Source organism: Falco punctatus, assembly GCF_963210335.1.
Source record: "Falco punctatus genome assembly, chromosome: 18".
Lineage (NCBI taxonomy): Eukaryota > Metazoa > Chordata > Aves > Falconiformes > Falconidae > Falco > Falco punctatus.
Window position 1 is genome coordinate 1,116,149 of NC_137598.1, and position 27,974 is coordinate 1,144,122.

The 27,974-nt window shown below is 49.3% G+C and overlaps 1 protein-coding gene across 10 annotated transcripts; it reads left to right on the plus strand.

Moving 5' to 3' along the window:
* The first annotated feature begins 3 nt into the window (after positions 1-3).
* On the plus strand, positions 4-27,959 carry VPS45 (vacuolar protein sorting 45 homolog). Of its 10 annotated transcripts, XR_013924303.1 has the most exons (19): positions 4-182; positions 270-404; positions 520-580; positions 2,258-2,337; positions 2,848-2,916; positions 3,195-3,332; positions 3,420-3,530; positions 4,846-4,980; positions 5,327-5,440; positions 6,147-6,314; positions 9,892-10,050; positions 10,801-10,908; positions 11,224-11,345; positions 18,093-18,224; positions 23,044-23,539; positions 24,509-24,695; positions 24,822-24,924; positions 25,425-25,532; positions 27,367-27,959. XR_013924303.1 is itself a non-coding variant. In XM_080368369.1 (15 exons), exons 1-15 carry the CDS (start codon positions 90-92, stop codon positions 27,452-27,454), a joined length of 1,713 nt encoding a protein of 570 aa, XP_080224495.1. In that variant the 5' UTR covers positions 8-89; the 3' UTR covers positions 27,455-27,959. The 10 variants fall into 10 exon arrangements, 2 of the variants coding, with proteins under 2 accessions (XP_080224496.1, XP_080224495.1); XR_013924300.1 differs by having other exon boundaries at positions 24,509-25,049; XR_013924301.1 differs by having other exon boundaries at positions 24,509-24,924.
* The last annotated feature ends 15 nt before the right edge of the window (positions 27,960-27,974 follow it).

Below are 27,974 nucleotides of genomic sequence, written 5' to 3' on the forward strand. Positions count from 1 at the left end.
ATGTGGCCCGCACCCCGCCCCGGCCGCGCCCCCCGCCGCGGACTACAGCTCCCAGCCGGGCTGGGCCGGGCCGGGCCGCGCCGGGCGCCATGAACGCCGTGCTGGCCGTCAAGCAGTACGTGTCCAGGATGATCGAGGACAGCGGGCCCGGCATGAAGGTGCTGCTCATGGACCGGGAGACGGTGAGCGGCGGGGCCGGGCGGGGGCGCGGGGGGTGCAGGCCCGGTCCCGGTCCCGGGATGACGGGCGCTGCCGCCTCCCGCCCGCAGACCGGCGTGGTCAGCATGGTGTACACGCAGTCCGAGATCCTGCAGAAGGAGGTGTACCTCTTCGAGCGCATCGACTCCGCGCACCGGGAGCCCATGAAGCACCTCAAGGCCATCTGCTTCCTGCGGCCCACCAAGGTGGGGCGGCGGGGGGGTCAGCCGTGGGGCGGGGAGGGGGTCCCGGCTCGCTCCGGCCCCTTCTTCTCACCCCATGTTTCTTAAATCTGCTCTTCCCGGTGCTGTCTCCATCCAGGAGAACGTGGAGTTCCTCATCCAGGAGCTGCGGAGGCCCAAGTACAGCATCTACTTTGTCTGTAAGTGCATCCTGCCTGGCCGGGGGTCCCGTGTTCCCTGGAGATGGGGGATAAGCCGGTGCTAAAACCCCTAGAATGTGTGAATTCTAGTTTTTATGCTCTTTAGGTCACCACATTCTTGTAGCAAAGGGGACATAACTAGCAGATAAAATAATTTAACCAAAGCAACCTGTAACAGGTCTTTAGAAAGCCACACCATATCTGGCCGTTCCTCCGGTGCGGCTTCTCCCTGACAATTTCTGGGATTTTAGAGCTTCTTGTTGCTTTGTAAACACAAAGGAAGGCTGACGCTGGGGGTAAAGTGCCCTTATTCCAAGGAAAACCGAGATGCTTGGGAGACTAGCCCAGATCCTGAAGGTAAATAATTCAGGATAGACTTCACATCCCAGCGTTGCCCTAAGCCTGCTGCACAGCTTCTAACGCCTGGCGTAGGGGGCGGCTGTTTCTCCCATCTCCCGCTCACACCCCAGAATATTCTGTGGTTTTGGAAATGGAGCAGAATGAGCGCAGCTGGTTTGGTGTGGAGGTCTCCTAGCACCAGTACTGTGGAGAGGCGCTGGGACTGAGCTCGAGTGGCCTCTAGATGTCATTGCCGCTCTGCAGGAGCGCCCAGGAGCCGGGCTGCGGGCTTGGGGGGGGAGGGATTCCGGCTTGGAAAAGGTGGTGGTGAGCCAAGCGAGTTGTCCATGAGCCAGCACTGTGTCCTGGGGGCCGGGAAGGCCAGTGGTGTCCATCTCTGAGCTCCCCAGTTCAAGGGAGACTGGGAGCTACTGGAGAGGGGCCAGCAGAGGCTACGAAAGATGATGAGAGGACTGGAGCATCTCCCTTACGAGGAAAGGCTGAGGGAGCTGGGGCAGGTCAGCCTGGAGAAGGCTGAGAGGGATCCTGTCAATGTCTACAAACACCTTAAGGGTGAGCACCGAGAGGATGAGACCAGGTGCTCCTCAGTGGTGTCCAGAGACAGGACAAGAGCGATGGGCATGAACTGCAACACAGGAACTTCCTTCTGAGTATGAGGAAAAACTTCTCTGAGGGTGGCAGAGCACTGGAACAGGCTGCCCAGAGATGTTGTGGCGTCTCCTTCTCTGGAGACATGCTGTTACTTCTGGTTTTGAATAAAACCCGCCTGGATGCGATTCTGTGCAGCCTGCGCTAGGAGGACCTGCTTTAGCAGGGGGTTAGGCTAGGTGATCTCCAGAGGTCCCTTCCAACCCTGACTGGTCTGTGATCCTGTGACCCAAGGAGCCCCGGTGAGATGTGGGTGTCACTGCTTTCAGCCATTTAATATCACTTTTACACAAAAAACTGTACTGAGTATGAAATTGGGTAGATGTTAGGCTGGGGAGAGTATGCGAGCGAGCCACTGCCGCCTTTCCAGCACTGCTGCATCCTGTGGGGTGTTTAATGATGTTTAATCCATCGTTGATTGTGACGTGCTGATCCAGTGCTGCTGGTATTGGCACCAGAGACAGAAAGTTGGACAGAGAATTAGCTCAGAGTATCCGTGTGAGGTGATTATGATGTCTGCATAATAATTGCAGGTGTAAGGTCAAAGGATCTCTGTTGCAATCTGTTCCTGCTCCAGAGGAAAATCTGCTCATCCTGATCTGTGGTGGTCCTGTGTGTTACGCGTCACTCACAGAGCCCGACTGTTCTTCCACTGTTGTTTTCTTTCAGATTTCAGTAACGTGATCAGTAAGAGTGATGTCAAGTCATTAGCTGAAGCTGATGAACAGGAAGTTGTGGCTGAAGTTCAGGTGAGTTTTTGAATATTTTAAATAGATCTCCTAATCCAAAAGTGCCAGCAAAGCGAACGTACAAGCTGACAGACTCAGGTGTGGCAGTGGGGGGAGCCTGTAGTTCTTGAACAGTGTGCAGCAGCACTGTGCAACAGTCTGGGATGGAAGAAGATGAACACACATGTGGGATTAAAAAGTAAAAGAAAGAAACACTCCTGCGTCCCCTGTTTCTCCCTGCCTTTCAGTTTTCAGAGCTGCCACCGTTTCTGCTGTCATCGGTGGTGTGTGTTTGTGGTAGTGGCGAAGAGCTCCACCCTCGAGAAATACCCATGACAAATTGGTGGTGGGGTTGTCAGCAGAAGTGTAGGGATTTGAGAGGTCGGGCACGGAGGAAGGAGGAATGATCAGAGTCAATGTGTCTGTGCATTGCTCGGGATTTTAGTGTTAAAATCCCAAGAACACATACCACTGTAGGCTGAACAAGGGCTGGCAAGGCACGTAACTGTATTTGTTTTCACTTGTTGGCAGGAGTTCTATGGCGATTACATTGCAGTGAACCCGCACGTTTTTTCTCTCAACCTCTTGGGCTGCTGCCAGGTAGGAGAAAAAGCTAATGCTCCTCCAGGGTCTTGTGTTATGGTTACCAGAGACGAGTAGGTGCAACAAGCTGGGTGTGGCGGTGGGTTGCCCAGAAGGCAGACTGCTCTTTGGGGTCCGTAAGAGGGGACACACACCAGGGAATCGGGGCTGTGGCCGCTGGTGTACCTGCTCCTTCAGCCCACCTGTAGTTTACTATAAGGCTTCAAGACTTGGATTTTGTGTGAGAAGGAGTTTGGGGATGGTGCATCCGTACCAGGCGCAGCCTTTCCTTCCAGGGTCGCAACTGGGATCCGGCTCAGCTGTCCAGGACAACTCAAGGGCTGACTGCTCTGCTTTTGTCTCTGAAGAAATGCCCCATGATCCGGTACCAGCTCTCTTCCGAGCCAGCAAAAAGGCTTGCTGAATGCGTGAAGGTAGGGGCAGAACCTCCGGCAATGTTGAATGGCAGCATACTTCAACGGCACCTCAGATCAAGTGGCTTTTTTTCCTTTTCTCAACAGCAAGTGATCACTAAAGAGTACGAGCTGTTTGACTTTCGGCGCACTGAGGTTCCTCCTTTACTTCTCCTTCTGGACCGGTCTGATGACGCCATCACCCCGCTTCTGAACCAGGTGACTCACCTTGCAGTTGTGCAAGGGCTGAGGTAGGAACGCGAGTTCTGGAAGCGCACGGAGCCCTGTGGCGGTGGCAGCGAGTCAGAGTTCACACCCTGGCAGGGCATGGTTTGTATTTGAAAAAATACCGCTTCTCGCCCCCATTCTTTTTGAAATCCCTCTTTTATCTCATGGCCTGATTTTTCAGGCGGTTGAGCACAGATTGTATGTGCTGGCTTCAGTGGCAGATGTAGCCAGCACCCTGGAAAACCTTCTGCAAGGCACACTTGATGTTTAGAGTCCTCACACCTCGGCAGCGTCCTTTCCAAGGGTTTATTTGTACGGGCTGTTTGGCAGCACACGTAGGCAGTAATTGAGTGACCTTGCCCTGGCATACGTCTCCCTCTGTGTTACTGATGGCTGGTAGTATTTAAACCGTAGCTATTGTGATTTATTATTATTCTTTTTTCTTTGTGGTGCTGTAGATCCAGCAGAATCTTTGTCTCCTTTTGTTTTTGTGGGGCACGTGTAGACACAGGTCAGTCTGGTGATGAGTCGAGCTGCAGCCAGGCTGCCCCAACAGCAGCCAGCACTTCTGTAACGCTGGTGTAGGAGCTACTGGTGATACTGGTATTATCGGAATGATCTGATGGGAAACCCAGCTCACATGTGGTTTGGAGAGTTAAGGACTGTGCTCAGCACCAAAAGCATTATTTTCTACGCAGAGGTTTTCTGTCCAGCAGAGAGATTCAGATGAATGCAACTGGAGTGTCGGGCATGTCGGTGCTCTGAGCAGCTTTCAGTTTTCTCTGTAGATTAATATTTGTCTTCCCAGGATAAATATAGTAACTCAATGATGTGCAGAAACACTCCTACTGCTGCGTAAGAAGCGAAAGAGCACGTAGGACATTGTACAGTTTGTAACTGTGGAACCTCTGCAGCCAAAAATACGTGTCCCCTCGGCGGCAGGGGAGGGGGAGATGATGGTGGCCAGCAGAACTGTTTAAACAGGAGCGTGAATCCCCGTTGCTCCTCTTTTAGAGCCGTGTCTTTGGAACGTACTTACTGCAAGCACCCTGGAACAGGGTGGGTTTCCTTTGTGTTTGCACCAGCGCCTCTCACCACGGGATGAGATATTTATATCACCATGAGTAATACTTATTGTAACATTCCGGCAAAAGTTTGAGGGAGGCAGGCTTTGAATCTGCTGTGTGTTACTAGGGGGATATAAACTGGCTTTGTTTGAGTCCAGCCTGAAATCGTTAATTTTCCCGTGCCATTTGTTACCTTACTGAGGTTATCATTTGCCTTTCTCTTTCACCATCCTCGTTAGTGGACGTACCAGGCTATGGTTCACGAATTGCTGGGGATTAACAACAACCGCATCGACCTTTCCCGGGTACCGGGGATAAGCAAGGATCTCCGAGAGGTGGTCCTGTCCGCCGAGAACGACGAGTTCTATGCCAACGTAGGTGTCTTAGTGGGGATCTTCCTAAGTGGCTTAATTTGGGGATCAGGTCCTGTTACTGCTTTTGCCATGTGAAAGGAACTTCCCAGTGACTTTGAGCGTCGGGGTGGTAATGGATACCTTATCCAAGTGGTGAAAATCAATGTGCAGTGCAAGTAGCATCTGCTGTGAAGTAATGTGTCCGTTTTACAGTTTTATTTCGAACCCAGACCAACGGCAGAGCTGCTGGCTCAAGCCTGGGTCTCAGGGTGGGAATGTGCAGTGACGCCTCAGAGTTTGGGCTTTGTTGCGTCAAGACTAGTGTTAAGCACTGCTTTCTCTCACATCCCTGTCTTGTTGCCTGCAGAACATGTACCTGAACTTTGCAGAGATTGGCAGTAACATCAAGAATCTTATGGAGGATTTCCAGAAGAGGAAACCTAAGGAGCAGCAAAAGCTGGAATCTATAGCGGACATGAAGGTACGGACAACCTACACGGAACTGACTGGACTTTATTTAAAGCCCACGCCTTGCAGGACAGTGCAGATCACTACTGTCTGTACCCTGACAGTCTGTACTGCCACTGCCATTAGTTCAGATCTCCATGATGTGCTAGTGTTGAGGGGCAGGAACCCCCTTCTTGCACTGTGTCCCTTCCAATGGTTCTTCACCGAAGGCTAGCCGCTTCGATAGGCCGTTGTACGCTACTGCAGTGTGGTCGATAATCTTGCTGCTTCTGACTGCTCCCCAGGCTGCTGCCTAGGCTTGCTGGAATCCCAGCGCCTGACAATTGAATCAGTAAGCTCTGGTTTAAGTCCTTAGCTTACTCCAGGATGGCCGCGTGGACTTTATGTCTGAGCTGGGTCACTTGGCAACAGCTCAGAGCACAGTTATTAATTCAGTCACCGCTCGAGATTTAAAGGATCCTGGCGATATCTTTGGAGATACTTTCTATATCCTTTTATTTTAAGAGTAAATAAAAAGCACATCCCTTCCAGAAATCTCCTGGTGATTGAAGAAGTCTGGTGGACTCCCAGGAATGAGATGCCCAATCATCCATACACCTGCGCTGGTCTTGCTTATCCTGATGCAAATTGGTTTGTGCAGTTTTATCACTGGGTTGCACGCATCCGCTGGCTCTTGCTTTTCTTTTGAAGAACCGGTTGCTTTGGTTTCCCCATTGCAGGCATTTGTGGAGAATTACCCGCAGTTCAAGAAGATGTCGGGCACGGTATCGAAGCATGTGACGGTAGTAGGAGAGCTCTCTCGACTGGTTGGGGAGCGGAACCTGCTGGAGGTGTCTGAGGTGGAGCAGGAACTGGCCTGCCAGAACGACCATTCCAGTGCTCTGCAGGTACCTTGGGCGCAAAACGAACCTTGGTCCTTTGCGTCTCGGTGGTTTGATCCTGAACTTCCCCTGCTGATGGAAGTTTGATACCGACAGTCAGCAGGAGTTCCTCATGCAGATATCCTGCAGGGTTAGGGCATTAAATGTTAGAATGACTCTCCTCCTCCCAGCTCAGTTCAGATGAGGATGAATCATAGTTAACAACTGGCTTGAGAAGCATCTTTGCAAATTCTGTCTTTACATTTCACAGTGCAACATGCCTTCATTATATACAGTCAGTTGGCTCCTGGCAGGCTGCCTGCGCAGGCACCAGTAGAAAGAACTGTGGACCCCCATGCAGAAGCTTGTTGTATTTGTTGGGGAGGAGAAGAAATGGAATCCATGAAATTGTCTAAACCAAGACTATTCATTGAGGTGCTGGCTTTTACCTTTTTTTTTTTTTAAAAAAAAAAAAAAAACCAAAAAAAAAACCCAAAACCAGTGGTAAGCCTCTTAGAGAAAAGATTTCTTTGGCAAAGGGGACTGAAAAAGCCTAACAGAGACTTCTGTTATAGCCGAGTATAGACTGGTTTTGACCCCTTGCTGGCTTGTTGGATTCCATGACCTGACCCAGTATCTGACAGCCTGTCAATAGTGATGAATTGTGGCTGCTGACTATGCAGAGAAAAGAGCAGTATTGTTGAGTGTGACTGTATTATAGCTGAGCTCAACCAGCAACTCGGCATTAGAAAACGATCCCTTAATTTTTGATAGCTAAGGTAGAAGTTACACCCTATAACGGAGGAGCAGTTTGACTAGAAAACAGAGATAAGCATCTTCAAGAGATTTGAAATACGTGTTGCCTTTGCCTCTGTTATTCTGTGCTCCAAGTGGGTGGCTAGGGGATAATATTAGACTCTTCAAGTACTGTAATCTATTACCAGATCCCGAGCTGATGCGAATCAGTATAGGCCTGTTGAAGTCATGCAGCTCTATAGGTTGGCGAGCATATAGATATGATTTGATAGCTTATATTTGGTAGAATTTAGATGACTTAAGTATTGAAGTGGGAATGCAGCCATAAAATGCATTTGTGGGAAACAGCCCCTGCGGTTCTCTTGCTGTATCATTGTTTCTAGATCAAGTTTTTGCAGTTTAAAAGTCAGATTTTTGAGTTCTAATCCATCAGCCCCTTGTGTCTGTGCTGTGATGTTATTTCTGATATTATCAACGTGGCACGGAGCATGAGCGTTGAAACTTGGCTGCTTGGCACTGGAGACCATTTGGGAAAATGTTGGTCTACTCTTCTGTCGTTTATTAAGTTATTTCACTGCAGAAAGGGATGATGCAAACTTCTGTGGATGATGCCGTTGCGTTACCGGCTCTGCGGTTAAGAGAGTACGTGGCGGTGCGGGAAAGCGGGGGGGGGAGGCAGGCAGGGCAGCCCCCAGCGGGTGCCACGCCGTCACGGCAGGGTGGCTGCTGGAGTTCACCTCGGTGCTATTTCAGCTTTAAGTCTGCACGAACTATTTCTGCAGTTTTTAAAGCAGAAAAGCTGCCTGCAGTTTGCTTATAGCCCCGTGCCTAAAGGGCTCTATTGTGTTTCTAAGGACTGAGACCGACTGGAAAACATGTTGCAGCTAGGAAATAAATGCAAAACCACAGAACTGATATCTTTCTGCACAAGAGATCAGTATCTCTTTAGCTGCGCTGCCCGGGGCTGTTCCCTGTTGCAGTCTCCTAATGGCAGGGAAAGGGGCAAGGCCACAGAAACAATGGAGAATAAGCCAGTGCGCGAAATAAAGGCAGAATTGTTCTCCCACTGATGTAACTTCAGCAATTGTTAATTTCTCTGGTGGCCTAGGGCCCCTGAGTACAGTACATGTTGGTTATTCTTCCCCTGGTCTCTTATTAATCCTGACATAGTACATGAGCCTTCGGAGATGAATGGGAGGTTTTGAATCCCATCTCCTTAGATGGACAATAGCTTTTCTGTTTTACACGCTTCCTGCTTATATAGGCATTGCCACTGCGCTGCCAGCACAGGATCAAAAAATTTGGCAAGCAGACATCTCCACGGGACTCTGTTCCTACGCTGGCAGGTGAATTCCTGACCTGACCAAGGTTAAAACTCTGGTGGCTCCTCCGCAAAGCCAGGATTTTATCCCGTATTTTTGTAACTAGCCAGCATCAGGCAAACAAATGTCAGCAAATACAGCTGAATCAGTGCAGTAAATAACAACAGTTTTACAACACTTGTTTCACAGCTGTTCATTTGGTGTTGCCTACCAGTGTTGGGAGGGTAGGAGAATCTTGCAAAGATAGGCTATGGATTTTTCGAGTGTTTGAAGGTCACGTATGCTTACGAGTGGAAAAATCCTAACTGGTTCTCTCCCTCTCTTGGTACTGCTGTTTCTGTGACTGTAAAACCAGCAGCTCCCATGCATTTGAGCTCATACAAGCTGATTGGTTTTCTTTAATGTTCAGCACAGGGAGCATTTCAGACTTCGCTGTGTCCTAAAACATCTGTCCAGGCCAAACCAGATGTCTGCAGACACATCTGGTAGTTGATGCCTGTTCTCTGAGATCCATCTCAAAGCTCAGAGTTAAGCAGCTTATTACTCCCACTGCTCACCTCAGCTACCAACTTGGCTCTGGTGTTTGTTCTGTTAACTCCATTATCTCAACTCTGCGCCTCGACACAAGGACTGAGAGGCTGCAGAGAGGAAATAAGTGCTTTTTGTTGTAAGGAGAAGGAGTAGCACTTAGATGGCCAATTGTCAACTCTACACAAGCAATTATATCCTGCCTGCCATCCCTGGAGGGTAAACAGCATGTATCGGAGGTTCTGAAACTTCTCTGGAAAGGGTCTGTATTTTAACAGGCAGCCTCCTTGGGGCATACAGCCGTTATATTTAGGATGGTTAGCATGTTCTTTTCAGCAGAAAAAGTAATGATCTGCATGTTAGAAGTCATAACTGTATTTCTGTGAAGTTCTGTGTTTACCTCTGGTACTTTTGGTGCTTTTTCATGCTTTCATTTCTTTCTTCCTTTGCATTTCCAAATGCCTGGGACTTGCTCCTCCACTTCTCACCTCCAGAGGTCTGGGAGGACTTGGATGCTTCTGCCCCAAAGCAAACAGAATTTGTGTAATTGTCCCAGCCCCTTTTTCTTGATGGTCAATGTTAGGATGGAACCCGTGGGCCAGTTGTGGCTCTGCCCAAGCTGGAAAAGGAGGGCAGAGGTTCTGGGGTTCTGCACGTGCCTGCTGACCCCCCTTCAGGAGGGGCGCATGGTGACCTCACCGTTACTCTCAACGTGCTCACCCTGCAGCACGTTACCAAGAGTTAGGAACGGGCAGCAGAATTGGGTTATGAATTCCCAGCTTCACGAAAAGCCCTAGAAGCAACTCGCACTCCGCTGTACTCCAATAAATCCGACTGCAGAGCACACAAGGAGCTGGGCTCGGTTGCTTATGACACAATTTGATTCTCTTGCATTCCTCCTGCATGAAATTCCGTTGCTAGGCAGTGGGCTTGATATTAGTCTGATTTCATGTCCTTTGAAGGCCCTTCCACTGACCCTGCTCTCTATCTGGCTGCAGAACGTGCGGCGCCTGCTGCAGAACCCCAAGGTGACGGAGTTTGATGCTGCCCGGCTGGTGATGCTTTATGCCCTGCACTACGAGCGGCACAGCAGCAACAGCCTGCCAGGGCTGATAACCGATCTCAAGAACAGGGGTGTGTCGGAGAAATACCGAAAGGTAATTGCAGCATTTCTCCTTCAGCTGGATGAACGAGTGGGACAGGAGGGCACAGAGGTGGAAAAGCATTATTAATTGGTGTAAAGCTCGCCTGCTTTCGTTTAGCACAGTGCTAATTGCGCCACGCCTTGCGAAAAGAACCCTGAGCTTGGCTGGGGCCTGCAGGTGTTACTTTAAAAGGCGTAACTAATCACTTAATTTCCATTTCCAAAATCAGTGATATTATGAAGGATTGAATAAAGCAGGGATGGCAGGCATGGGACGGATGTGTGGCATGTTAAACGGGGCCTGGAACATGCTTCCTTTCTCCTTCCCCTCTTCCTCCCCACCCCTTTCCCCCAGCTCCTGCTGAATAGGCAATAGCTGCAGCACAGGACTTCTGGAGGCTGTAAAGGAGCTGGGCTGGGAGGGAGAGGGTGGCAGCGCTTGGCAAGTGTAGTGAGCAGCTGGAGAGGAGGTGGAGAAGCAGGATGATGTCACATTGTGTGGAAGATCTGCTCTCACTGCAGCAGGCTCTGGAAATGAAAGCCTCTCTTTCTGCAGGCAGTGTCACAGCAGACTCGGTGGGCATGGGGAATACTTTCTTCTCTTCCCCCTTGCCTCCCTCTGTGCTGCATTATCTGCTTGGGATTGATCTCCTTGACCCCTTGGTCATCTTTCCAGTACTTCCATTGAGCCTAACTGGACAAAAACTGTCTGGAAGCCGGTTTCCCAGGTTAATAGGATTCTGGTTTTGCCTCTCTTGTACAGCTAGTGTCTGCCGTTGTGGAGTATGGAGGGAAGAGGGTCCGGGGCAGTGACCTGTTCGGTCCCAAGGATGCTGTAGCCATCACCAAACAGTTCCTCAAAGGACTGAAGGTATGGATCTGCCACAGATGAAATAGTGACAGTTTTAGTCCTAAAATTACAGTCAGAGCAGGACTGGTATGCAGTGCAAGGCCATGTGTCATGGATTTCAGAGATTTAATAGTAAGTGCACTGGGCTTTTAGGGCATAATTCTCATTGAAGGCAATGGGAGTGAGTTGCTGAAAAGTCTCTAAATCTGGATGTCAGTGGTTAACCCCTGATGTACCTGTCAGATGGTGATGCTCCTTTTATGTGCCTTTGCTGATATCTCTCAGCCTGCTGCCTTGCTGTATTAATTCATAACAAGAGCTTCTCTTGCACTGCAGGGTGTTGAGAACGTGTATACACAACACCAGCCTCTCCTTCAAGAAACACTAGATCAGCTCATCAAGGGAAAACTCAAGGACAGCCAGTACCCCTACCTGGGTGCCAACACTCTCCGTGACAGGTATGTGGGGCCTCTGAGGGCAGAGCTTGGAACCGAAATACATCTGCTCCTCCCAGGGCTGCCGCTTGCTTTGCTGTTTACCTGTAGATGAAGAAAACTTTGCTTGGCAGAGAAATGTCCTGATTGTGTAGGTCTTTCTTCTGTTCTCAAGTAGGTGCTTTGGAGCGGGTGAGTAAGACTGAAATATGGTGGTCTTGTCGTGCTGGCCAAGATGTGACATTTCCATTGTAAGGGCTCAGGTAGAGAATACAGCCATTGCACCAAAATGCCAGGGTGTTCACATGGTGGATTTCAACATGCCCTCTAACTTCATTCCATGCCATCTGGCGCTTATTTGTAGAGTACCAAAAATAGTGCGACTGCAAGCTCTCCCTTCTGAGCCAGTTACTATTCCTGATGAGAATGGGATCTTGCTGAAGATGGCTAATAACTGTAATTGAAAAGAACTCTGGCTGTCTGGTTCTAGCTGACTTTGCTGGAGCTAAGCTCATCTGTCGTCAGCAAAGTCATTAAAGGTAAGTGTGGGCCTCAGAGTGAGGGCTCTGAATCATTAGAGAGAAGACGACGAGTCCTCCTCCGATGGCATTCTCTACAAATCCCTCCTTTCCTTGGTACCACTGTTGCCTTTCTGTAAATGTGGTTCAGCTTCTGCAGCGTGCCGGTTGGGTATTCCTCATTCCTTCCAGTGGCAGTTTTCTTCGAGGAGAAGAGCCTGCTGTTGCTTTGCTTCCTTTGGGTGATCCGTCATGAGGTCATCACAGCGATTCCCTGAATCTTCTCCAATGTCTGTTAAATGCCCCAAGGTTCCAGGGAAGACGTTTTACTTGCAGGGTTAGAACCGTTCACACGCTGCATGTGACTAGCTTTTTATCAGTAACTGCCACATTTTTAGTGAAGCAGAAAATAAATTCAAGGTAGTAATTCTCAATGAACGAGGCAGCTGTGGCAGGGCAGTTTGGGTTAAAGGAAAACCACGGACTCGTTTGGAGCAGGAGAGAAGTAGACTTGGGGACCAAGGTTCAGCAGTGTCAAGCGGGTGGGAGGGGCAGAAGCATGTGAAAGAGCGAGCATTCATGTCTGGCTCTTTGAGACGCGCACGCATGCTGCTCTTCCTCCTTCGCCCTGCCTTGGGGCATTTTGATCCATCTGATGAAAGCAAAAATGTATTTTGGAGCAGGGAGGCATCCAAATTCCATGGCAGGCTGACAGCAGGGGCTGTTAAATCATTTTATTTATGGATAAGAATTATAGTCATACAAGAGGCAGTTCATTTGTGTATATCCCTGGTAGACCAAAAAACCCAAATCTGCTTTGCTTTAGGTTTTCCCTTTAAAATAAAATGGTAAATTTTGGATAGGGTGGACGTGTGGTTTTAATAGGTGTGAAATATCAAGGACCCTCACAACAGAAATGCTATCCTCTCTGTCCTTGAAACCAGCTCTCGACTGAGATGGATTTTCAGCCCAACAAAAAGAGGTTGATGGGTGCGGTTTGTGGCAGATCTGAAATGAGACCTGCAGAACAGCAGCAACTGCGTCCAGGCATCCCTGACCTGGGTTTGTCCTGAGCTAACTAGAAGCAAATGGTCTTCTGACCTTTATCTTGTTGGGGGTTTTTTTGTTTTGTTTTTTTTTTTTCAGTTCCCATTTAATATTTTCTTGAGCTGTGTTTCACTTAGATTTCTCTTCAAATGTTTCTGGAAAAGGGTACAGGAACCTGCTCCTGAGAATCTTGGTGCAGATAACGTGCAAAGAATCTGTTTGGGGGAGCATGAGAAGGGTTTAATTCCTGCCTCAAACTGAAGAAAAACAGAAGTTGGATGAAGGGAAATGGAGTTTGCCTCTCCCTCCCTTCCCTGCAGCAGCTACAGCCTTGTCTCTTAGCTCCAAGACGTGAATCCTGTAGTTTTGTTAAAGCAGAACTTCCAAACTGTTTTTCCCTTTAAATTTCTCATGGTTTTCCTTTGGTCTGGGATTGTCCTTGGGACAGCAGCTGGGTACAACAGTGCTGCTGCGGGGTCAGCTCTCTGCAAAGTGATCGTAAGCGTAAGGGCACGTGGTTGTTAGCGTTGTTTCCCGATGGGAATGGTGGATCTTGTTGAGTTTAAGACATAGTAGCTGTAGGAATGAGGGTCTGTAACTGCGAAAAAATAGGCACCTAAATACTTCTGGTCTTGCTGCGTAAAATGAGGGCCACCGCGCTGTGTCACCTCTAACGTATGGATATTCAGTATCATGGAAGCAGGGACTGCCTAGAAACAGGTTGTAGTGATCAGGTTTGGAGGAAAAAGGCCTGCTTGATGGTTTTGCCTTGGTGCCAAACCAATGGAGCTAGGAATTTAAATTTCATAATTTCACAAAACTTAGTGTAATAAATCACAGCCCAAGGCAAACTGGGCTCCACTGTTGTCTTGCTCGCTGCTTTCAGAGGATGGTGTTACTGTGATTGGCAGGAGTTCAGCAGAAGGTCAGGGCGAAAGGCTTTGTATTTTTTGATCAAAGGGATGTAGTTGCTTGAACAGCAAAGAATTTGAAAGGATTCTTTTTAACTGTTTCTTTCTGTATTAAACACCACACTGTTGCAAGGGAGGAAAAGCTCCTGGTCCAAATTCAGCTGTGGAAATTGGCGGCAGTGAAGGGAAGGGAATCTTTGCAAAGCAGTGAGCAGGGTTCCTAGGAGAGAGCAATTAGCAATTCCTCTTTCTTTTGCTTCTCCTCTATTTCCAGCTGTGTTAAATATCATCCTTCTCTTGTATGCTGTAAGCCCGCAGTCCCTTCCACCTCCACCTTGCTGCTGGAAAGTACTAGCTAGAAGAGTTCCCAAAGCCTCTCTCCATCACAGCAGCCTGCGGGAGCGCGTTACGTGAAGGTTTGTGACCCCCTCGGTGTGCTCTGCACGCCGGGCTTGGCTGAAGCCTCCCCTTCGGATGGAGCTTTTGCTGTGTTTATGCTTTGACCCAGGATTTTCTTGAAGAGGGCATCTGCCCCAAGCAACGGGGCTGGCGGTGCCTCCCCAAGGTGGCTCGTGGCCGCTTCTTACAACGTCGGGTTTGTAGGCGGACCATGAGGCAGCGCTGTCACTGCTGCGCTTCTGAAAACCAAACCCAGGTTCCTCAGCATTTTGCATGAAGAGGCAGCAGCCTGTGAGATAGCAGTAGGGAAAGGCACGCCGCTCCCTGGGCATCCAGATGGGATGCGGCTCGTTCCATGTTCTTCTCCGATTACCACTATTACTTCCCTGCTTATTGAAAAATCTTGGAAAATTACCTGGTCTGAAAGCCCATCAGGGTTCAGAGTTAAACGTGGAACAGGAGAATTCACCGATACCATCTAGTTTATCCTGCCACGGGACACGGTCTTTCTCCAGTAACTTTGTTGAGGGGAAAGTCCCTCCTGACCACTTGAGGAAAGGAGGAATTTGGAGCCATTTGGAAGCATCTGTAGCTGATGCACATCTGATGGGACGGGTGAGGTATCTCCTTAGACAGCAAAGGTAAAATCTCCTTGTTTGGAAGCAGCAGCCTGCAGCGTGTGGTGGGGAACCACTGTGCTGTGTGCTTTCTCGTCTGAGCTCACAAACGCTGCCCTAAAGAGTGGGGAAAGTACTGCCACTCCTACATCCCATATTAGCTTGTGTTTGGTGTGGGTTGGGTTCTGTGAATGGTTTTTAAGGCAAAACTCTGTCTGTGTCCTTGTCTGCTCAAGGAAGTTGCTTTTTCCTCTTGTCCGAAGTGTTTGAGCGCTCAGCTGTTAAATTGGCAGCTCCCCTGGGGAGATACGTAGCCACATCTGCAAACTGGGTCTGAGGAGCTCAACAGCTGGAGCGAGTCTTGCTGCGGATTGCCTTCCCGCTAATCCTGTAACAGTCTTGGAGTTTCTTCCTGTTCCAAAATTGCTTATTATTTGCCCTTGATAGAAGCAGTAATTCCCTGGGCACTTCGTGAGAACGCCAAGATCCCTTTGTTCTTTCTGTGGCCTGCGTGACGTAGCTCGCTTCTGCTCTGTGAGGAGTCTGATGGTAAATGCCAGATGCTTTGGTAAATGCCAGATGCTTCGAGCCAGGCACCTGAAGCGGGGGAGAGGTGACAGTTCTGCCCTCACTATCCCATGCCAGGCTTAATGCTTAACCCGGGGTGTAGGGTTAGGCTGGTGTCATGGGGACGGTGAAAGTGAATGGCAAACGTAAAGGCTGGTCCATGTTAAGATACCCCAGAGGAGCGTGCAAGAGTGTGGCATGACTTTGGCATCAAAATTCCTTGGGTTTTTCATAGTCCAACCAAAAATACGTAACTGATGGTACCAGGAGACTGATCCTGTGGGTTTCGGTCTGCACAAAAGTTCTTGGTAAGAAATTGCCTTAAGCCTGAAGGTGCTAACTGACCTAGGGACCTTGGGGAGGTGCAGCTTTCTCAGCCTGAAGGATGTTCTCCCTAAGAAGCGAAGCATGGCACGGCCTGCTTGGCACGTTTTTACTTGCATCGTGATAGAAGTGGCTTTATATAATATAAATATGTAATATATAGGTATACTTTTTCTGACAGCTGACTGGCTCATCGGATTTCTTCCTTTCCCTTTGATTTCCCTCCGCAAAGGACTTGGGCACATTTGCATCCAGTTCCCAAAGCCGTGTGCCCAACTGTAGCTAAAAGGACAAGGTAGAGTGCTCTGCTGTCCTTCGGGGCTGGCCCGGCAACTTGTGTTGTCACTCGGGTGCGAAAACCTCCATCTGCCTCCACGAGATGTTTGAACCTGCCCAGCCTGACCGTGCGGTTGCTGTATATAACCTGCTTATCTGTAGGCTGCAGCGCCAAAGGTTTCACAGGTTGTTCCCGTGCAGGGAACGGTGCAGCTCTGCGGGGAGAGATGAGACACCGAACCCTGGGGCGTGGGGAGGGAAGCGAAGGTAGCACAGGCTGCGTGGCTGAGATCCCGAGGGCAGCGCTGCCTGCGCCGCTGCTCCTGGCTGCCTGGGGTCAACCATGTGCGGGGTAAAACTCACCACTCTGACCCGAGAGGGCAGGCGTAGGGCATCTAATACAGCATGTCCCACTGTTGCTGACTTCTTAGAAAGGATTCCGCTCTGAGCCTTTTTCTTTCCAAGGAAGCTGTGCAATAAACGGCAGCTGGAAGGCTTGGCCATTATTAGAGTTACTACAGTCCCCGAGGATAACAAATCATGTAGTACCTGTGGTAGAACTGTATAGAGTGCAACAGCTTTTTTTATTGCTGAATTAGCGATGCTGCATGTCACCAGAGGGTGTGCCTGAAACGACGGGATCCCCACGTTCCAGCCATTGGGGCTGCAGTATTCCCTCTCCACGCCACGGAGGAGAAATGCCCTGACTACCAGCACATTCTAAAGCATTTCTGAAATCTTTTGCCTGCCAAAATCACCTCATGCAAGCCCAATTCAGACTTTCTGAGGCAGCTTATGATTTGGAATGTTATTGGTAACGAGGATCACTTTGAGCAGGGGTGCACACTGATCTTCTCTGTTAATTTTTCTTACCTTTCTGCATGCTCTCCAGGGGCAGGGAGGCAGCTGTGTGGTTCTGAGCGTTAACATCCTTGCGCTGAGCCAGTGTCCTGTCCTGACGGCAGAAGTGGTTTTGCTCTTGGTGGTCCCTTCTCTTCAGTGATGCCAGGAAAGAAATCCCTGATGTTGGCCCTCCCGGTGCGCGTGTTGCTCCTCAGGACAGTAACAGGTGTCGAGGGCTTTGCAGGTTGGCTTCTCAGCAGGGAGTAACCAGAGACAGGGAGGCTAGGTGCATTCCGGGGTCATCCCTGTCTCATGCTCCGTTTGCTTTGTCACTGATCCAGAGCTCGCACAGACTGAACACCTGCTGCTTCCAGCACCGCAGCGAGCAGCTGTAGGCTACCAGAAGTACCCGCTGGGAAAGAAGAGATGAGTTTTGAAACGGCAACACAAAGTTCACGGTGTTGAGACTTGATGGCTCAGACTCAAGCGGATGACTGACAGGATGTGATCCACGCCTTTTTGCTGTCAAACCCACAGAAATCGTTCTCTCCGCTTGTAGATGGTAGCGGGGCTGATTTAGGGCTTGCACGGCCATTCTGCCGTCTGTGAGAGTGGAAAAATGAAGCGGTCGGGAAGGGTGGTGCAAGGAAGGTGCAGCCTTTGAAAGCAGAACATGCTTTCGTGTGTGTGGCTGGGTTTGTATTTTGTGGGATGAAGGCATTTCGCTCTCCCCCCCCTTTTCCCCTCATGCTGCTTCTCCGTAACATCCTGTATTTCTAGGCTGGTTAGGGAATGTAACCTCGGAGGTGAATTTATGCACAAATCCCAGCAGTTTTGTAATCAGCCAGCAAAACTGCAGCTGATCCGTGCCCTTCAAACCGAGCCCGAGAGGTCTGAAGCACCGCTGTTGTCCTCGTTTGACTCCTGAATTGATCTTAATTTAACAGCCGCAGCGGTGTCTCGATCATGCATTAAACATCGGCGTGTGTGTCATGGTGGAGCTCTGCAGGGACGTGGCATGTGGGTGTTGCTGAGGAGGCTTTTAAGGACCGTTAGCACATTGTGTAAATGTTTGGGAGAGAGAAGGTTTGAAAAGCCATCTAACAGGCTCCACGGTGTTGTCAGTCTGGAGCCCCGTGCATCACAAAAATGAGACGTGGTTTGGGGAGGGAGCTCAGCAGGATCACAGCCTCAGCACCTGGTGAGGGGGACAGGATTTGTCCTCGTGTTTAGTCTGATGCCGTCTCAACATTTGCCTCTTTATTGCAGGCCCCAAGACATTATCGTGTTCATCATCGGAGGGGCCACCTACGAAGAGGCGCTGACTGTCTATAACCTTAACCGCACCAACCCGGGGGTCCGGATCGTCCTCGGTGGGACCACAATCCACAACACAAAAAGGTAATAGCCTGTTCCTTACTGTGGACTCTGAGTATGCAAAACTGCTGATGTGAGCATGAATTTGTGATGCCTGAGGGATCTTTATCGCGCAGTAAAACACAGAAATGTGTGTAAATGGTCCGAGCCCAGCTCTACTCATTATGGCTGAGGGACATATTACCAGGCTGAAGGTTTAATGTGCATTTTACTGAATTCAAGGGCAGGGAAGTAAATGTGTATAGTTTTTCCTGCTTGTAATTCACCACACACTCTTAATATGAATGAGAAGCCAGTGCAGCACACAGGAATTCAAAACTGACTGTGGTCTCGCTGCTCTTGATGGAGCAACTGCATTTGAGAGCAGTGAAGTTAATGTACCTATGATTAGAACTGAGTTCTGTGATTACCCTGCTAGCACGTTCTCTGCCTCCCACAAGCCTGCAGAGTATTGGCTGTGCCTTTTGCATTTCTCCCTGGAGAGCTGAGCTTTCCTTATTGGTTTGCCGTACGTTCCGAGTTGCCTTTCCTGGGAGGCCAGACATTTGTAAGGGTTTAATCCCTCCAGGGACTGAGCAGTGCCGCGGAGCACCGACCACGCGGAGCTTCATTGATTTCCTCGGTCGCTGTCTCTGGGGTGTTCCAGCAGCTGACAGTCGGAGCCGAAGGGCTCGTGTCAGGCAGCGCTGATGATATTTCACGTCCCCTGCACTGAGCTGAGTGAGCCATTCCTGAGGGTCACATGAGTCAGATTGTTTGTACAGAAACCTGCAACTGCTTTGCTGTAGCTGGCCCAAAATTCCTGTCAATGCGGAATGCTGGGTTTATTTCCTGTGAAACATCTGGCTGATAAACACAAATAACGTTTCCTGGACCCAGATTATTCATCAGAGTATTTGAGCACAGGTGAAAATTTAGACCACACTGGGGATTGTCTCCTATCAGCAGGGCTTGTTGCTAGCCAAGCGAAGGAGCACAAATTGTTTCATTTACGTCCCTTCCTCCTTCCCACCACCCCTGTCTGTCCCTGTGGGTCATGGCGCTGCCGTGGCCGGGAGCCAGTGGGTTATCGGAAGGACGGTAACGGCAGGAATGTGACAGGTGACCCACATCTCTCCCATGTGTTGCAGCAGGAAGCGTGGCGAAATCTAAGTCCAGGGAGAGAACCTGGCGTTGTCCAGCAGCTGCTCTAAGCTTAAAGGGAACGCGTGGCTCTGAGCTGGGGTGGGAGGAGAGCTTCAGCATTACCATGTATAACACAAACAGAATGCAGTCCTGCAACAGGAAGCAAAAGTTAATGCATCTCAGTATTTGGGGTGAAATTTGCAGAGCTGACATAACAGCTTTGGGTGCCTCAGCACTCTCCTGGAGTTCAGGAAACACACACAGTTTTAACACCGCAGGCGTCGCGTGTCAGAAATACAGCTGTCAAGTACTTCATTGATCTCAGTTACTGACAGGTGGACTCAAGTGTAGCAAGTAGGCTAAAAAATGGCTTGGTTTTCAGACCATATACGTACACTGCTGCTGCATTAGAGTCCAGTGTGATATTTATAAAATCCCTGCACTTTTGGCCTTCTTTTTCATGCCTGTAAGGGATCTTCAGGCTCCAAAGCTGCCTGCACAGAAGCAGGAACAATTCTCTCACAAGGAAATCCACTGATTGCTATCATCGCTCGCTCAGTAAAATGCCCAAACCCTCCAAATTTGCAGTGCCTGCTTGGAAATTTGGCCCTTACTTTAGCTTAATGTTGGTTGATTGGAAAGCTCCTGAATTGATGCTAGCCCAGAAGTAAATTGCTTTGATGAACTGGGTTACAAAGGCAAGTCTGTATTAGCCCACATATCAACCAATTCCTGCCCAAATTACCCAGCTTGCTCAACCTGCTGCTTTACTGAGTAGCCTTTGAACTAAATCCTGTTCCAGCCAAGCCTAGAAATAGTAAGAAAAAGAGATCAGTGGACATACTAGCTGCTCTTTGACTGATAAAAAGAAAGAAGTTAAGTAAATTGTCAGCTTGCAAGGACGCAAAAAAAACCTGGTTCATATTCAGCCTGGCATCCACTCCAACCTCTTAGTGTACCAGTGCGTTTTGAGACTGATTTTGACACCTACCAACACTCCTGCATCAAACTTTTACCGGCACCTGTCCCGTGAACCTGGTACTGTCGTCGGACCACACTAAACACAAAAACCAGAGTAAGCGATACAGAGATCTCTGGGATGGTGTAGTTTGTCACACCATACTGGAGGTGGAGACCTGCCCTGAAAGTGTATCAGTGCAGCAGATTCAGCAAAAACTGTCACTTGGGGAGGGGGAACAGAGAAAACTCACCAGCAGTGTTTTGAGTGGGAGTAGGAAAGCAGTAGTGCGGCGAGCAGGGTGGGAAAAGATGGTTCGAGCTTTAGGCTGCCGTCCCAGCTCTGCTGACGACCTGTTAGGTGACAGTGGTCACCTTTCTTTGTCTGTGCGAAGGAGAAGGTCTCCGAGGTGGGACTGTCTCTCACTTCTGCTTGATGACGTTCAACATTTGCAGCTACACTGTTGGGCTCCGCTTCTTAGATTTGTACTGTAATGAGTAACATTAGCGAGTTAGGGCTTCTACCGCGACTACGTTTTGGCGCAGTCTCTGAATTATTTACAGAAAAACTAGGATACTGTATCAAAATTTGCATTTCAAAGAATGAAGTGAAGAAAAAAAAAAAAGAGAGAAAAAAGAAAAAGAAAGCTGTTGCTTTTTAAGGGCTGACTACTACAAGGTCCTGTCTGGGAACTCTGGGATAAGGACTGCCGAGGGTCCCATTCTAAAAGTAGCCTCGCCCCAAATGATTTGCTGTTCCCTAGTGCCTTGAATAAGATTTCCTTAATGATGAGAGGCCAAATTAATAATAATAATAATAACAACTTAGAACTTTTGAGTCAATAATCTCGAGCCCTTTCCAAGGGAGGGCTGGCCTGCTTAGCTCCTGCACACGGAGGAGGAGCAGCCTGTGCAGCCGAGCGAGCCGACTTGCTCCAGACACCTGAGAAATGAAGAATTTTCCTGTCCACTGAGTGTTAACCGCAATTCTAGAAAAGTATGCGAGGATCATGGGTATTTTGGCAAATACAGCAAGGTGTCTCGTGTGAGGAAACCTAGATTTTATTGTGTTCTAACTCGTCCAGTAATCCGCTGGCCTTCCTTTAATGAACTGTTGCTTATGTCTGCTGGATTAGGGTTGATATGTCACAATAAACAAGGAGATTTTAATATTAATGCGCTGAGCAGCTGATGTAAGCACACTAATCCTGTGCTTTCATTGTTCTTACCAGTCCAACTTAAATTGCGATCAACATCTGTGTTTATAGGGTGGGGGATGGCTTAAGGGATATCCATTCTGCTTTTTTTACAAAGCAGAAGACAAACAAGCCTTTGGAGCTGGTTATGTTGTTAGAGCTGTATATTTGTGGGAAGCTTATCTGTTTAAGAGGCCATCTGTATTGTCCAGTGAATATACTGTACGTAGAGCCTTTAAAATGTGGGAGGGAAAAGTACTCTGCATAGGAATGAAACCCACAACATTCCGTGTTTGCAAAGAGGGTCCTGAAGTGGGCATAGTATGTAGCTGCTTGGAGTTTCCTGATGCGGCGCGGTCGTGTCAAGGAGAATGTGTCCCTGTTGCTCTTCACGGATTTATATCCATATAGATGCAAAACAGAGGCAGGTGTCTAACAATAATGCTCATACTCTGATATGAGGCGTGTAGTCGAAGGGATTCTTTATAAATCAGTCAGGCTGCAGAAGCTAACAGGCTCCACTGTTGGAATTTATTTATTTATTCCTGTTCAAAAAGAATACCAGTGGCTTTACAAGAGCGGAGAAAATTTTTGTTTCCTGTCTTCCCTCCTCTACCTCCAGCAGCTAAATCCATGCAGCACACATATTCCTCGGCCTCTTTCCTGATACTACCTGTGGGCAGGTCAGTTGGTGATAGGGTTGGGAATGTGGCTTGGGTCTTCTGTTCCTGCCTGCAACAGAGAGCTGGGAGGAAAAAAAAATGCATTAAAGCAGCGGGGGTGCTGAAAAGTCAGGTGAGGAAAGCCAGAGAAATCTAGAAATCCAAAGATCAGAAGATCTCTCTGATTGTGCACGCTCAGCTTTGCTGCAGATGAGGCCTTAAATCTGCTTCATCCCCGTTTCCTTAAGTCTTTTTTTCCCTCTGTTCCCGTTAACAGGCAACCCTAGCGCTGTTAAGTCTAGGAGGGTATACAGATACGCGTTTGGTAAGGCTCTGAGATCCTTTGAGAAACATCAGCAGGGTAGAAAAAAATCTGTTGTTGTCAAGGAATTTTCAGTGTTTTTCTACTCAAACCAGATTGGCTGCCTCTGTTACTTTTGAAATTTTGGCAGCTCTACTAAAAATATTTCTATTATGACTTGATTGTCAAAAAGGTAAAAAAACCTTCCTGGCTGTGTTTTCCTGCCTGCTGAGCCTAGGCAACAGCTCGTGGCATTGCTGTGCCCAGCTGATGGGAATCGAAATGCCACACCTGCCGCTGGACGCAGCCCTTCTCCAGCAGCTTGTGCCGGGGACGCAGCCTGCAGCTACGCCGTTCTGGCCAGCCGGGGGTCGAACCGCTTGAGAAATGAAGAATTAAGAGTGTAGGGCTCCTGTCTGGTTTTTTTTTTTTCCCTGTAATATAATGAGCTGTAATGGAAGGGTTGGAAGGCTGGGGATAATTAATCATAGGTTCTTTAAAAAATACATATGTAATATGTATTTAAATTATGGTGAGAGTTCTTTCTTGACTTGGTGCCATTCCTGAACACTGACCATAGCAACATCTGTAATTACTTGCAGGAGCCAGATGAACTGGGGCAAAACTGTGGTGGAGTCAAAGTTTTCAGTTGCTTTCCGTTCCTTAAGTTCATGTTTGTGGAAGGTCGTGAACTCACACCAAAATGCAGAACCCAGAGAGATCTTAGGCATCAGGGCAGGGAGAGAAAAGCCAAGAACAGAAGTACTGGACTTCGAGTTGAAGGAGTCCGAGAGCCTAACGTGGCTGGCAGTGCCTCCTGACTGCTCCCCTTCTCTGGGCTGAAGGTTGGGAAGAAGTGGCTCCAGCTTCCCCGCTTCCTAAAGAAAATCCAGAGTGAGGGAACAGACTCCTTGCTGTTGGCCAGCAGTTTTACCACCAGGTCCACGGGCAAGCAGCTCTGTTTTTTTCCTGCAGAAGCAAATGGATTTTAAAGAAATTGGAGGAGAAAGGGTTAAAAAGATCAATAATCGGCTAAAAATGGAAGAGCAAGACCAGGAGGAACATCTGGTGCGTGGGGCTGACTCATCCAGAGCACAGGTTAAGCACAAACCTGCTGTGACTAATCCAAGGGGATAGCTAGCCTGACCCACTTACCCAGTTCCAGCGATAGCCCGGCGGTGCCAGGCGCGGCTGTGGTGTGCTTAGCTGGCGCAGACTGGTGGTGGCCACCGGTCACCGGCTACCTGTGCCTCTGCCAGGGGTGTGCGGAGCGGCCGCGGTTCCTCCCTACCACAGAGGGAGGGTTGGGAGTAGAGCGGAGAGGTTGTTTCGGATTCTCCTCGTGATTTGAGAGCTGCATCCCAAGCAGAGGCTTGCCCAGGTGGAGCTGGAGTAGCTGTGACCACTGTGCTAGGTGCTCACTCGGCTCCTGGCAGGACCCTCAGGGTCCTGGCAGGTAACAATAGCCACAGCACGGTGCGTTTTTACTGTGCTCCAGCTCACCCCTCCGGAGTTTGGTTCTTGGGGGAGATCTTCTCTGCAGGAGATGCTCAGAGGTGGTCGTGCTGCCCACTTTTAAGACCTTCCTGAGATATAAAGTGACAACATCTCCCTGCGTCTCCCTCTCCACATGCAGAAACTTTCTCTCCAGATTGGAAATAAACAGGAGTCCCCTTTAAAAATAAAAGCAAGTCATTCTCTGTTGAGAACTCAGTCTGCCTGACTCTAATGCCTAAAAATAAAACTGGAGGAGGGACAGCTCTCGAGCTGTAATCACAGCGCTGAATGACCAGAGTGCAAGCGGTGTTCCTGGACACCTCTTGTAAATCGGGCACCTGCCCTCCCAGACCGCCCATTTCAAGTGGTGCGGTGTTGAGATCTGGAAATTGCTGCAGGCATTTGCATGAGGTTGTGGTTTTTTAATTTATTTTTTTTTTTTAAACCCCTCAAGATTCACAACCTGGGCAGGTAGACCTATTTTAGACCTGTTTGAGGGGAATCATGTTTTTGTAGGATTTATGGTGTATCCTGATTTTTCTTTCTTTTACCTTTTTTTTTTTTTTAAAGCATTAACGTTCAGATAACTTGATCAGCATATTGAAGGAATGAGTCAACCTAGAAACTGGTAGCACTGTATCGCATTGCCAGAGTAACCATCCTCCTGGTAACATATCCTCATTAGATCTTACGTGGGAGCGTTGCTGTGGTTTTGCGAAGCGTTCCGCTGCCTCCCAAACTGCACAGACCTGCAGGTGTAAGTAACTGCGATGAAGTAATGCCAGCAGCGTTCCGTGGGCCATCAGACACATCCCGTCAGGCGTAGAGGGATGTCACTTGAAGGTTTGCTCACCTGTGTCTTGCCCGGGTGTTTGTGTTACAGTGGCGTGCGGAGACCCGGCTGCGCGGGAGCTGTATCAGCACGCAGAAGACGGTCTGGTCAGTGTATTATACTCCAGACAAGGCCAATCACATGAAAGACGGAGGTGGGGAGCAGCAGCGAGGGGCAGGAGGGAGCTGTTGCTTGCTGGTGAAACTGGGACTAGGTCCAAGCTTTGGTCCTAGTCTAGCGCTCACCTCTGCAGGCTGTGCTCCTGTTCACCTTTTGCAGGTGGAGTGCCGTACCAAAGCATATCAAAGCCTCTACTCAAACAAAAACAATGCAAAGAGCTTTAAAGCATTCTTTCAAAGATGGGTCGGTGGGGTTTTTTTTTCCCCGTCTTGAAAGGATTGAATTAGTTTCAAACCTTAACCCACTTTTAGACCTATTTAAACAATGGTGTTCCCAAGGTTTAGCCTCCCTTGCTCTGGCGTGCTTTGCTGGATTCAGCTCTGCTGTGCTTTGTGAGGCAGGGCTGGGGCTGCCGGGGTGCAGGCGTGACGCAGCTGACCTTGGTGCAGCTCCAGCTCTGTGTGTGTACCTGCTTCGCAGCCTGCTGCGCCTACCAGGCCGCCCAGATAAGAAATGAATCTGTGCTCATGACAGGTGTCGGCCTGGAAACTGAAACGCTGTGGCACGCTTCAGGGCTAAAACTGTCCTTAGAAGACTGCTCGGTGACAGAATGGGTGAAATTCATTTTGCAGACTCATCAAGGTAGAAATCCTCTCTCTTTCCACCTAACCCAGCACCCAGCAACCCCAGTTCTGCCTGCAGCAGAAATTCTTTGCTGACAGAGTTGCCTCCACAGTGATCGTGACTTCAGCCGTGGCCATACAAGGCTTTTAAGATGCATCGCAAGCATTCCAGAACGGGACTTTCCAAACTAGCAAATGCTTAGCCTAACTGTGCTCCTAAAGACGTAATGGGGCTTAAGTGGAAACAGATTTGGGCTAGGACTGAATGGTCTTGCATATTCCAATCTCAGGATCTGAACCAGAGCAAGACACGGAGCCCAGCCCTCCTGCCTCCCAGACATTTTCAGTAACTGCTGCCTGCTCGCTGCCTGCTTCGACCTATTTTTCTTCTTTTCCTTCTGCAGCTGGCCAGCACCAGCCTCTGGAAGCAATTCTCCACCTGACAAGCCTTTTCTTGAGAAGTAATTTACCTGTTCAAATGTGTCTCTTGAGTGTGGTGACTTTTGGGGTTTTTTGTGTGGAACCCTTGCTCTGGTGTGTGGTTGAACTATTCACTTGGCTTTACAAGGCAAACTTGTGCCTGAGTCTCAAACTGACAAGTTTCTTGGGGTCCAGCCCCCAAACTCCGTTAAGTTTCCGGGGAAGATCACACAGAGGAGAGACTGGGATGAAGCTTAGTGTGTGCTTAAGCATTTTACTGGGTTGAAACTTTCTTGAGATCCAGCTGAATGAAGGGTTAGTGCCCAGAGGTTTCCATGTGGCTCATTATTTAGATCTGAGTGTGGTGTAAAGAGGCTGGAAGCTGGAGAGAGGGTCTTGCCGTGGATGTGAGCCCTGGGACGAGGCTGCAGAGCTGGGGTGTGAGGCACAAGCCCTGCCCCAGGCTGCTCGAGGGGCTGCTTTCCAGAAAGCCCTGGCTGTGAAAGTCAAGGATGCCTCAGCAGGAGGTTTCCACCCTGCCTCTTCCTGCCTTATCATCCGCACAGGAAGGCTGAGAGTGAGCAGAACAAGCAGCCTGAACGTTGGCCTTCCTGGCTTTGTTACTGCAAGGCGAGTGGGGCTGCCAGTACCGTCCAGATGCCGAGCTGAGCCCGCAGGGAGCTGCTGCCCTCCTTTTGGAAGCCTCGCAGTTCACAGCAGGGGGAGAGACGAGGCCTCGCGGGCGGGCGGAGTGTTTGAGGATGAATGGCCATGTTCAGTGAAGGCGTTGACCTGGTGATCCATGCTGGGAGCCCCAGATTTTGGTGCTCCAGATTTTGGTCCCCAGGGGGAGGGAGCTGCTGGGTTTGAGATGAGCCTGATGAGAGAAAGGAGCAAAACCGTTGGGACCCGGATCCCTGTTTGGGGGTGGGTGAGTGGTTTCTTGGATCACATGCTGTTGTGGGCAGGTCTTCTCCTCTTTGCCACCATCACCACATATGAAGGAGTGACAGGACAAGAGGAAACAGCCTGCAGTTGCACCAGGGGAGGTTTCAATTGGATATTAAGAAATAATTCTTCACTGAAAGGGTTGTCAAGCACTGGAACAGGCTGCCCAGGGAAGAGGCTGGAAGTATTTAAGGTGTGTAGATGTGGCACTTCGGGACATGGTTTAGCGGTGGACTTGGCAGTGTTAACAGTTGGACTCAATGATCTTAAAGGTCTTTTCCAACCTAAATGATTCGATGATTCTGTGACTCTGTCCCCCCATCCCAGTGACACCAGGGGAGGAAACAGATGTTTTCATAGCGCTGAGGTTGTAGAGCACTTGCTGGTTTTGTTCAGAGGCTTGAGGCCATGCCATGTGGTTACTTTCTGTCTGCATGAGTGAAAAGTTGGCCCCTGTCTCTGCTAACTTTAACTTTGCTTGGCAGCTTCCTCGAGGAAGTTACAGCTTCGGGGTTCCGCGGCCGAAGCACTGAGAGCTCTCAAGTTACGCCAAGGTCAAGCAGCAGATGGTGAATCTTGGAGAAATCGCTGTCTCGCCCATCCGGAGCTTCCACAAACTGCCCGTATGGCTTTGGAGCAGAACTGGACGTTCCTGTGCTGCTGCCGTAGCTTCCCCCACCCATGCCAGGAACCCTAATGGGCATGAGAAGCATCAGGGCAGTGAATGCTGGAGATGGCACCTGCCCTGATGAACCAGGACATGCCCCAAACTGCAGCACCCTCATTGTCTCCTCATAAACACATCTCTGACTGGGACGTGGCTGTGCAGTTGGAGCCGTGACCTGCAGGAGAGCCTGGGAAAAATGCTGCTACAGAAGCATCGAATTCGTGGGAAAGCTGCGCTCTTAGTCAATTTGTCAAAACACATGGTATGAGTCCCCTAATGAATGTCTAATGATCCTGGCCCAGGGTTTTGTGTGCATCTCTGGAAGGTGAAAGTGATGGGCACCAGAAGCCCTTTGCTCTGCTGAGTTGTCTGTATATTTTGTGTCCTATTAAATAACTCATTTTGACTGAACCTCTTGTCTATTAA

Bases quoted from the DNA above. Each gene is read 5' to 3' on its own strand.
- VPS45 (XM_080368369.1), top strand. From the start codon at position 90: ATGAACGCCGTGCTGGCCGTCAAGCAGTACGTGTCCAGGATGATCGAG. The intron at 5,441-6,146 runs GTACGGACAACC...TCCCCATTGCAG, and splicing joins AATCTATAGCGGACATGAAG to GCATTTGTGGAGAATTACCC. The intron at 18,225-27,366 runs GTAATAGCCTGT...TTTGCTTGGCAG, and splicing joins ACAATCCACAACACAAAAAG to CTTCCTCGAGGAAGTTACAG.